This window comes from Salmo salar, chromosome ssa02, assembly GCF_905237065.1.
Source record: "Salmo salar chromosome ssa02, Ssal_v3.1, whole genome shotgun sequence".
NCBI lineage: Eukaryota > Metazoa > Chordata > Actinopteri > Salmoniformes > Salmonidae > Salmo > Salmo salar.
The window spans coordinates 62892732-62903685 of record NC_059443.1 but is presented as its reverse complement, the minus strand read 5'-3'; the positions used below and the strand labels follow the sequence as shown (position 1 = coordinate 62903685).

The 10954-nt window shown below is 44.1% G+C and overlaps 2 protein-coding genes across 4 annotated transcripts; both read left to right on the top strand.

The window, feature by feature from the left end:
* Positions 1-86: 86 nt before the first annotated feature.
* LOC106589018 (target of Myb protein 1) lies at positions 87-8295 on the top strand. 3 transcript variants are annotated; one of them, XM_014178665.2, is made up of 15 exons: positions 87-260; positions 1834-1918; positions 2099-2177; positions 2357-2506; positions 3022-3156; positions 3447-3611; positions 3958-4074; positions 4327-4460; positions 4974-5016; positions 5202-5334; positions 5648-5720; positions 6033-6108; positions 6541-6618; positions 6718-6757; positions 6887-8295. In XM_014178665.2, exons 1-15 carry the CDS (start codon positions 209-211, stop codon positions 7027-7029), a joined length of 1503 nt encoding a protein of 500 aa, XP_014034140.1. In that variant the 5' UTR covers positions 87-208; the 3' UTR covers positions 7030-8295. The 3 variants fall into 3 exon arrangements, with proteins under 3 accessions (XP_014034140.1, XP_014034132.1, XP_014034148.1); XM_014178657.2 differs by having other exon boundaries at positions 5199-5334; XM_014178673.2 differs by having other exon boundaries at positions 107-260; positions 1791-1918; positions 5199-5334.
* Positions 8296-8837: 542 nt separating this feature from the next.
* Positions 8838-10300, top strand: LOC106588948 (noggin-2-like). The gene has a single exon (XM_014178530.2). It carries the CDS (start codon positions 9144-9146, stop codon positions 10050-10052), a length of 909 nt encoding a protein of 302 aa, XP_014034005.1. The 5' UTR covers positions 8838-9143; the 3' UTR covers positions 10053-10300.
* Positions 10301-10954: the final 654 nt, after the last annotated feature.

Genomic DNA, 10954 nt, shown 5'->3' with positions numbered 1-10954 from the left:
TCTAGTCCAAATATGGCATGATTACACTGTTTGTATCCGTTTACATTACTTTCCAGGGGGAACCTTTATTTTGAAGGCCACTAAAATCCACTATTGTGGCTAATCCTTATTGTGTCTAGCGTCATACAGGTCTACTTACGAACGGGGAAATAACGGGGAATTGGGAGTGAAAAAAGTACCGTTTTGGAATTACGACTTCGTGGAAAATATGGAGTTTCTCATAGGAAGCCCCTTCTCTTCTCCTGTTGGACAACGAATTGGTAAGTCGGGAGAAATATTGCAGAAAGTTGTTCAAAGCGGAGCCATCAAGCTAATTATGCGTCGCTCGCTCTGCAACGTTGAATGACATCGCAACTAAACTTTAGAAACTTGCAAATTGTATCTATCCAGCTAGGTATTTATTTCTGTTCAAACGTTTAATACATTTTGTTAAAGTTACAGGGCTGTTTTGTTATAGAGGTTCAGACAGAAAAATAGGAATTTCAGCTACTTTTATTTGCTAAGTACTATATACGAACGTTAATGTGAACTTATGGTCGATATCTGCCTCGAAAGATGTGTTCTCAAACCAATAAAATACTAGAAGCAGTCTAAATTACTCTTATCGCTCATGTGATTCGTAATCTATGGTGACAGGACAGCAATATTGACGAATCACTGATGCCAATGGGTGGGTTTAGGGGCATAGTAGTTGTTGATTAGTTCCTTATTCAAAACCTTGGCTCACAAACCGTTTAAACTAGGCTCCATTTCAAGACTGAAATTATTATCAGCCAAACCAATGAACATTTCACAATTTATGCCCAAAGAATTTAAATCCTAGATATCTGGTTTCTTAACTGACATAGCATTATTGCAGTCAAAGTTGGTCAACTTCCACATCATGTCTTGAAGGGCCTTTATGGCATACATAAACAGATTATGTCATTGATATCAACAAACTGTCTATGTCAAATGCAGATCATGTTTTTATGTCACAGGTGTTTTGATGGAGATGAGCTATGGAAAGTTATGTCTACTGTCCAGTCTCGTGAAAGTGTTGACATCCTTGCTGACCTTATGTTCCTGACATCACACACACACACACTCCTCTTACTTCATCCACTTCGCCCTCTCTCTCACATGGCATATATGCATAGACTACCCCGGAGGGAATGCGAACAGAAGCAGTTGACAGTCACATGAAATAGGGGGAGAGAGAGAGTGACTTGCTTTGGCAACTTTAACATGTGTTTCCCATGCCAATAAAGCCCCTTGAATTGAAGTGAGTGGGGGAAGGTGTGGGTGAGAGATTGAGAGGGAGATTAGCAGAGAATTATAAGGACCAACTCAAGAGGCCACAGAGTGGAGTACGAAGAGGATGAAATGGGAACAAACATTCCTCAATAAATGCCATTTAGCTGAGTTTAGATCATTTGCTGGATTGTAAATACTTTAAACTGAATCATTATTCAATTAAAATCAACCAGCAATTGTTTAACAATTACATGTAGGTCAATGCCTGCTGAATAGATTTTACAATAGGCCTATGTTTACGGTCGCTAATAGGCTAGGTGGTATTCTATGTGTTATCTTGATACCGAGCTGTATTGGGGTATAAAATGTGACTTTGTTGTCTGCCTATCTGCATAATCATCCATGTTGTGTGTCTATCTGCATACAGTAGGCATGATTAATCATCCATGTTCTTTGTTGTCTCAGACAGTCATAATAAGAGTATAATATTCATATTTTTTGTCGTCTCAGACAGTCATAATAAGAGAATAATATCATATTGTTTGTCGTCTCAGACAGTCATAATAAGGGGATAATATCTCCTGTTGATGTTGACAGAACGAGCCACCAGCGCCGCGCTGCATTCAGAGGACTGGGCCCTTAACATGGAGATATGTGACATCATCAACGAGACAGACGAAGGGTAACTATGGATGGAGTCACACAGGCCATTTTGTTTTCTATGGTGTTTATATTGATGACTGTTTTGTACTGCGTCATTTTCGATGTCAAACAGTTAGCCATACTGATAATATGATGACAATAAATACAGTCTTTCTGGGAGTTGATGCTGGAAGTGCGCATGTGTGGTTTTCCTCCCTAGACCCAAAGATGCAGTCAAAGCCATAAAGAAGAGGATTGTTGGTAATAAGAGCTTCAGGGAGATCATGTTGGCTTTGACAGTGAGTGTTATTTTTGGAGTTCTCTTGATGGGGAATGTTGAATCATCTGGGTCTCTCACTGGGGTTTGAAGAAAACGGGAACTGAGTGACTTCAGGGAGTGACTGAACTAAATGGGGTTATATACAGCACATACTGCTCAGTGTGTGTTCTCAGTCGTTCCTCCTGTATCTATCTTTAGGTTCTGGAGGCATGTGTAAAGAACTGTGGCCACCGGTTCCATGTTCTAGTGGCGTCCCAGGACTTTGTGGAGGGGGTTCTGGTCCGAGCCATCCTGCCCAAGAACAACCCTCCCACCACCCTGCACGACCGGGTGCTGAGCCTCATACAGGTGGGTTGCATCTCACAGGTAGAGTGTGAAATGGCATCCTTTTCCCTACGTATATAGTGCACCACGTTTGGGCTCTGGTGAATAGGGGACCATTTCTGACGATCCATTTGGATCATATACAGGCACTGTACCACTCCGCTGTTTATTGACTGTTGATTTAGCTTGGACATTATCCCACTATTGCAAGACTGTAGAGTCCCTTGTTATAGGCTATGATGGGGTTAATGCAGTGATTTAATTATCACGTCAATCGTCTATGGTCATTCATACATAATGTAAAGTCATTGATCAATTAAAGATGATGGAGAAATTGGTTGGAATGACAACATTCATTACAAACTCAGAGCTTTATGGTAGACAAATGCACGTTTTCTCTGTTCATTCATAAAGTATCTTCTTTTTCTCCTCCCCTCTCAAACTCTTTTCCACTCTCCCTCTATCTCCCTGCCTCTCTGTCTGTCTGTCTTTCTATCTATCTCTGTCTCTATCTCTCTGTTTCTCTCTCTGTCTCTCAGGCGTGGGCCGACGCGTTCCGTAGCTCTCCCTCTCTGGGAGGTGTGGTCTGTGTGTACGAGGATCTGAGGAGGCGGGGCCTGGAGTTCCCTATGACCGACCTGGACGCCCTCTCCCCCATCCACACCCCCCTCAGGGTAAGGCTCATAGAGATCCTATAATTTACTGGTGATTTGTTATGTAATTCTATGGTGAACTTTGACCTTCCATGTCTTATCTCTGGATAGACCACTATTTATCTTACACACACACACACACACACCGCCTTCCCACAAAACATACTCTTTACTATGTTGAGGTTCCGATAGCTCAGTTGGTTGGAGCATGATGTTTGCATTTCGGCATGAGCCACACATCTGCTGTTTTGGATCAGATCATGTGCTAACTGGCTCTATTATTACGTGGCTCTCTTTCTGTTGTTTCCTAGAGCATTCCAGAGAACCACTCCTCTGTTACAGTGCCAGCTCCACCACCTCAGGGTCAGACTCCCCGTGGCCCTGCTGCCCCTGCTGCCTCATCCCCTACCCAGGCTGCATTGGCTGCCGTGCCCCCACAACTCAGCGACGGACCCATCTCCATCTCACCTGAACAGGTACTGAATAGATCATAAACGCATTACCCTTTTGATATTGTGGTAATACTCATGTACACACGGTGTGAGTAAAGAGTAAATACTAGCTACAGTTAAACATTGGTTACCTGTGTTTAAAGTGTTGGTTCTGTTTAAGACCACTTTTGACTTATCTCTTCAAACTGTTGGAAAAAGTGCCTAGGGGAAACTTCTGTATGTACCATCGTGGTTAAAGAGGTAAGGCCATCCATGACAACTCCGTAGCCTCTATGATTCTTTGCCTCCTCTCCTCATGTCTTTCCCCAAAGCCTCATTTGAGAAAGCATTGACAAAGAGCCTAAGGATGCTACTGTTGATGAACTTTCAGGCCCAGAAGCTGAGAGTTGACCTGGCTCTGGTCAGGGGGAACCTGACTGTGATGACTGAGATGTTGAACCAGTTGACGCCTGGACAGAGCCAGCAGGAGGACTCGGAGCTACTGCAGGTCGGTCTGCGTGTCTTTCTTCCTCTCCTGCCTCTCTACTCCCTCTCTTTCTCTCGCTCTGTTTCTTCTTGCGGTCTCTTTCCCTGGTTATTGCTTTCATGTATTCAAATGCGCCTCTGTCATATATTCCAATTCAGTGTTATCAGGGAGTGAATCCTGGATGTTCTCTGACCGCCCCCCCCCCCCCCCCATCTGCCGCACTGTCTTTTTCTCTCTTCTTCTCCCTCTAACCACCTCTGTTTGTGTGAGCAGCAGTTGTACCAGGTGTGTAGGGAGATGCAGAGCCGTGTGGTGGAGCTGATCCCCAGGCTGGTGGACGAGGGCCTCATAGAGGAGCTGCTGGTCGTCAACGATGACTTAAACAATGCCTTCATCCGCTACGACAGGTAAGGCGGGGACACACACACAAATACGCGTGCGCACACACACACACACCAGACTTGGGTTACTTATGTTCTGTGTATTTGAGTATTTTGAAATAATGTGGCTCGAATCAACTACTTCTCTTGGAAGTATTTTCAAATACTTATTTCGAATACTATTTTCAAATACATGTGTTAAATGCATGGGATTGTATTTGAGTCAGAGAACTACTGTATATGAGTATTTTCAAATGCATGCCAATACTGTCTAAGTGTATTTCCAAATGCTGTACATTCCAATATTCAACTACTTGTCTTTTCAAATATCCAGGTACTTACTTCCAAATATCTTTGAAAATAATTGAAATACCCTAAATATTATTTGAAACTAGGTCTGACACACACACACACACACACACATACATACTCGGCTACTTGCAGTCAGAAAGACATTGAAAATGAGGCACATGTATTACACAGTACAGAGTGTCCATGTTCTGAAGTCTGTACTTTCTCTTTTTCTCCCATGTTGTTTAGGTTTGACAGACTCAATAAGGCCCAGAGAACAGCTACAGAGCAGGTACAGTCATCTTTCACCTTTTTGTTTTTGTGTTTTACATCTAGTTCAGTAGGGCACAATGTTCAGACATGCCTCACTGACGTGTACAGTAAGCAGTCATTTCAGCTCTCTTTAATTGCAACGTTCAATACGCTGCACCATGCTGAACACGACCCAATGTATCCTCTCCCTCTGCCCTATAGCAGACTCCTGCCAGGGCCAACCTCATTGACCTCAGCCCTGTGCCCCAGTCCCTCAGCCAACCAGCAACCACCTCTGCGGCCGCCAGCCAACCCGCATTCAGCGCTCCCTCCGATCAGAGGCAGGCAGCCAACCACAGTGAGTAGCATCTGTTTTGCATTAAAACGCAAGGCCTGTCGGACTCCATTTTTTTAATCTCTCTTTAACATTACCAAAGTATGAAAAAACATTGACAAAAAGCATCTACACAAAAACCAGAGCCCGTATTCCAAATATATCAAGAGTAAGAGTGCTGATCCAGGATCAGATCCTCCCTGTCCATATAATGGTATTCATTATGATCTAAAAGGCAAAACAGACCCTAGATCAGCACTCCTACTCTGAGGCCGTGGTCATTGAATAAGAGAAGGTGATGTTGGTTTCTGTCTCACAGCCTGTCTCTGTGTGTCAGGTGCACCAGAGGAGGATGAGTTTGACATGTTTGCCCAGACCAGGGGCAGCTCTCTGGCCGATCAGAGGAAGAGGTGAGACACCTTCACTGTAGTGCTGTAGGGTGTTCTATCAGTATACAAATATCGAAACACACCGAAGAAATGTACACCAAAGGCAACTGTTATACATATTATGGTATGTAGTCCACAGGAGGTTGGTGGCACCTTAATTGGGGAGAACGGGCTTGTGGTAATGACTGGAGCGGAATCAGTGGAATGGTAACAAATACATCAAACACGTGGTTTCCACGTGTTTGATGCCATTCCATTTGCGCCGTTCCAGCCATTATTATAAGCCGTCCTCCCCTCAGCAGCCTCCACTGATGTAGTCTTGTGTGTGTCCAGTATGCGGTACGAGGACCCAGGAGCAGTGGAAGGACTGGCTGGAGCCCTGGACACCAGGTTACAGGTCACTGGAGCGGTAATGTTTCTCATTCATTATCTACGGTCAACATAACATATCCTACGGAAATCACAGGGTAGGATTACATATATTTTGGTCTAAAAATACTGACTTAAAGGCCTTCAATTTACTGTTGATTTACATTCTGAATCATACTGTTATTGTCAGCAATAAGGGTGTAACTTTCCGGAAGCGACTGTTTCGATGCAAACAACAGCAATGAGCCAGTGTCCAACACACAGTCCCAGTTAAATAACAGTTAAGGAGCTACTCTATTAGCGATGATGCAGAAATGGGTTTGAATGAAAACATGCATTCACACAGTGAGGCCCTGAGGACTAGACCCCACTACAAACATCTGCCTTGTGCCATTCTACTAAGACTCAAACATCCCTCTGTTTCCTTTCTACCTTTCTTCTTCTTTGTTCTGTTTCTCTCCCTCCCCCTCAGATTCCTTCGTCTAAGCCTAGCCCTAAGAACTCCACCCTGGAAGACATTGACAGATTGCTGTCTGCGGACACAGAAACGGTAAGACGGTGACTTTTTAATGTGGTGTGTTTTCTTGACGTTTCAACAAACATGAATGGGTTGCCATGAGTTGCTACGTGAACTTGTTTCATGTTACAGCAACCAGAGGCTGGGGACAGGGAAGGGCTGCCCTGTGAGGGTAAGTCTTTTTTTTTCCTTCCCTTTTTAACCATCATCATTGCCAAGATCCTATTTCAGCCTGTGCCAGTAGAAATCAGTGTTGCACAATACCCACACCATTAACTCTCTCTCTGTCCCTCCCTCTCAGAGTTTGACAAGTTTCTGGAGGAAAGGGCGAAGGTGGCCGACCACATTCCCTCAACACGCAGCCTGCCCCCCGTCTCGTCCAGGCCCCCGCCACAATCCGCCCGGCAACAGGAGAGCTCCCATGACCAGCTTTTCTCACTCTGAGAGAACGGCGCACGCACAGCAGAGGTGGACTCACAGGTGGACACATAGTTCTAGCCAACACATAGGATGAACACGCACAGTGCCTTGCTACCTTTTTAATCATAGTGTTTCTACTTTGAAATGAAGATCTTTTTCAGTCTTCACTTTGTGCTGTTGCTGTAGTTAAAGTCTATGACATGATGACAATCGGTTATGCTGTGGTGGCACTTTACTTTACCTTATCAAGGTGTATGTGTATATATATATATATATATATCACCTGAGTATGCGTGCTTGGTTACACACACACTGCGTGGTGGTATTTAAAAAAATGTTATTGAATCTTTATTTAATTAGGCAAGTCAGTTAAGAACAAATTCTTATTTTCAATGACGGCCTACACCGGCCTAATTGGGACTCCCAATCACAGCCGGTTGTGATACAGTCTGGATTCAAACCAGGGTGTCTAATGACGCCTCGAGGGCTGAGATGCAGTGCCTTAGACCGCTGCGCCACTCGGGAGCCCCCACTCGGGTATCACATCATTCAAAGCCTATACACTGAGGGTACAAAATATTAAGAACACCTTCCTAATATTGATCCCCCCTGAACAGTGTCAATTTGTCTGGGCATGGACTCTACAAGGTGTCGAAAGCGTTCAACAGGGATGCTGGCCCATGTTGACTCCAATGCTTCCCACAGTTGTGTCAAGTTGGATGGTGTCCTTTGGCTGGTGGACCATTGATACACACAGGAAACTGTTGAGTGTGAAAAACCCAACAGTGTTGCACTTCTTGACACACTGAAACCGATGCGCCTGGTACCTACTACCATAGCCCATTCAAATGCACTTAAATGTTTTGTCTTGCCCATTCACTCTATGAATGGAACTCATACACAATCCATATCTCAATTGTCTCAAGGCTTAAAAACCCTTATTTAACCTGTCTCCTCCCCTTCATCTACCCTGATTTGAAGTGGATTTAACAAGTGACCTCAATAAGGGATCATAGCTTTCACCTGGTCAGTCTGTCAGGGAAAGAGCAGGTGTTCTTAATGTTTTGTACACTTAGTGTATATTTACAATCTGTGCTATGTAGATTTCCTGAATGCTGAGACCAGTTGAATTAATGCAGAAAACAATAACAACCTTTTTAATGGAGATTCAGTTAATTCTAATTCCTGAAGTTTGATAGTTCATGTACTGCACTGTGAACTGTGTGTGTGTGTATATATAAGCCTAGTATTATTAATGAAAATAAAATAAATTGATATTTGAAAACAATAGTACAGTATTATTATTTATTATAGTGAAACCTCAGTCTTGATATGTTATGTTGTTGTGCTATTGTGTGGCTTTGACCATGAAGAGGTGATTCCAGTAACCGTAAATGAAAGGGGCTCTTGTCCTGACAAACATATTTGGTCTGGGCTGCCAGCTTGTTATGTTTCAGTCTCTCAGACTCAGGGTGATCCACACGTTGCAGATACTAGTTATGTTTGTGACGTATCAGGAACTTGTGTGATTATGACCTCGCATGACACTCCCCTGGCCACAGGGTTTCCCACCTGTTCCTAGTAGCCTACTGTAGCTACATACATGGGATGGTATGAGGAATTATCAACTGTTTCCAGTACTGTAAGGCCATTGTGATAAAATGAAGGTCAACAACTCACACCTTTCCTTCACGCTTCTCACCACTGCAAACCATCGCCACTCTAGCGTTCTCTCCTTTCCTGCCTATGGTGTTTCAACACTAGGTCTTTGGCTGAGCGATCATACCAGAGAGAGACAGTGTGGACAGTATTGCCTGTTCCAGCCATAGCCGATAAAATCCCTGTTCAGGTGATAAGAGAGACTCCTCCCTGCTCCTACTTTATTGACATCAGCTCTATTTGTGTATTGTTGTGTCCTTGTTCAAGGATGTGTGCACTGATACACTGACTGTATGGGTTCATGAAGACTACAAAACAACCATGTATTATGAGAGGAAGACGGAAAAACCACATTAGACTTGCCGGAGCTAGTGGAGAGGAGCCAGTGAAGTGGGACAGTCCTTTGTACCTATTGATTCAATGCCCTAAGCCTATTACAACTGTGATTGACTTCACTTTAGACATCCATTCTTTGGAAAATGAATGTATTGATAAATTGGTTAAGGAGCGTTTTACTGTGCTGGACATATCTGGTTGTCTTTCTCACCCGCGCAACTTCAATGATTCCCAACCAGGAGCAGGTGCGCAGTGAAACCCCTGTGGGCCAAAAGGACACGGATTTCGATGATGTATCCTTTCTACGGACCAGATCAAGTAGTTTCGTATCTTCCTCGCAGCCGATTCGGCCATATTCACTCTCGATGAATGAGGGGGATTACCATTACGCGCCGAAACCCAAACACCTGCGGCACAACCGGCTCCTGCGCATTTTGGGCTCGTCTTTCGATCCGTTCTGGATGTCCATAGAACGCCCAGCCGAAGCAAGGGTCGACACCGATGCGTCTGCTGGTCAAACTGCGTCTCGTGGTGACCCGCCCGCTCCTCCCGCCTTACCAAACTACACCACCAACGAGGGGTTCAACTTCGGCGCGTCTCCAGAGCTGACAGAGGGTGCAGCGCGCTACCAACGAAAACTACAAAACGACGCAGAGGATTTGGACTTGAGTGAACTTCCTGCAGACGTTGCCAGCACTCTGCGTGACTGGCTGGTCCGCTCGGCCACCTGTGGAATGCGCTACCAGTGGGTACAGTTAGCTCCAGTGTTCTGGCCCCGCTGGTTACGCCACACCGACTGCGAAAAATCTGGTGGCTCGCGGAGTTGCTCTTTCCCTAGCGGGATGGCATGCCGGCAGGCCCAAACCACACAGATAAAGATACTGGCCTGGCACTGCTGGAGCAGCGAAGAGAGAGGCGGGGATGGGTTAAGAGGGATGGCCGGGATCGACAGGGAGACTGTGGTGGTGGGGACAGGTGTTGCAGGCAGAAAGTGTTTGTGGAGGCAGGTGCCTTATCCTGTGGTTACAGCGTGTAAATGTTCGTGCAAATAGTTTATTTGATCACTGTTAATCACGAACATGTAAGCTATTTGGGGTTGGCCTACATTCAAGAGAGAATTTATTTTAACATCTGTTTTATGTAGGCTTACGACAGTTTGTTTTGCAATTGATTATGAATTATTGATTATTAAATAGGCTATCTGTATACAATTAATTCACTTAGGTTTCGTAATCAACTTGTTTTCATTAGTATGAAACGAAGCTATTGGACGAAAATTGAATAAACTTGATGTTTCCAACCAATGTGTTTTTTTTAGGTGGATATTTTTGATAAGATTTAACATTTTGCAGCGTTTTTCTATTTCTGTCACACAGGATGGATAGCCTACTGTGACGGAAAGAGATGAATACAACGCTGTCCTTCAGCAGTGAATTTATTTTATTTATTGTCAACGCGCGCCATCTAGTGGTGATGTCATAATACAAACGAGTCAATGTCGATTATTGCGTGAATTACTGGACTCTAATTTTGAATTTCAAATACGTTTTACATTGACTGCTATTCACACCGCTTGTGTTGCTTGTATTTCTTGATGTATAGGTCTTATTTGTGACCTAGCAGTTTTCAGCCCAGTTATTGCCGTTTTAGTTTAGTTTTCTGTAGAGAAAGCTTGTGTTTTTACTGGTCTCCTGGTTACACTTTGGAGCAAATATGAACGATTCTACATCCATCCAAGGGTCTTCTTGGGTAGTGTTACCTTGATTAGTATTGAATTAATGCTGTGCTCTACAGTAGCCAGCGACATCCATGTGTTCAAATGAATTGCCTGTTAGCTCTGCTCACTGGTTCCAGAGCTAATGATGGCCTGTCTTACAGAGAAAGCTCATCAGAGAGTTCCTGACTCATCAGGAGCAAGGCATACTGCCAAACTACATCACTGTCAATCACATGA

Excerpts from the sequence above, each read along its gene's own strand:
- LOC106589018 (XM_014178657.2), top strand. The coding sequence starts at position 209 with ATGGAGTTTCTCATAGGAAGCCCCTTCTCTTCTCCTGTTGGACAACGA. Across the intron at positions 1,919-2,098 it reads ATCAACGAGACAGACGAAGG|ACCCAAAGATGCAGTCAAAG; the intron begins GTAACTATGGAT and ends TTTCCTCCCTAG. Across the intron at positions 2,178-2,356 it reads AGATCATGTTGGCTTTGACA|GTTCTGGAGGCATGTGTAAA; the intron begins GTGAGTGTTATT and ends ATCTATCTTTAG.
- LOC106588948 (XM_014178530.2), top strand. The coding sequence starts at position 9,144 with ATGAATGTATTGATAAATTGGTTAAGGAGCGTTTTACTGTGCTGGACA.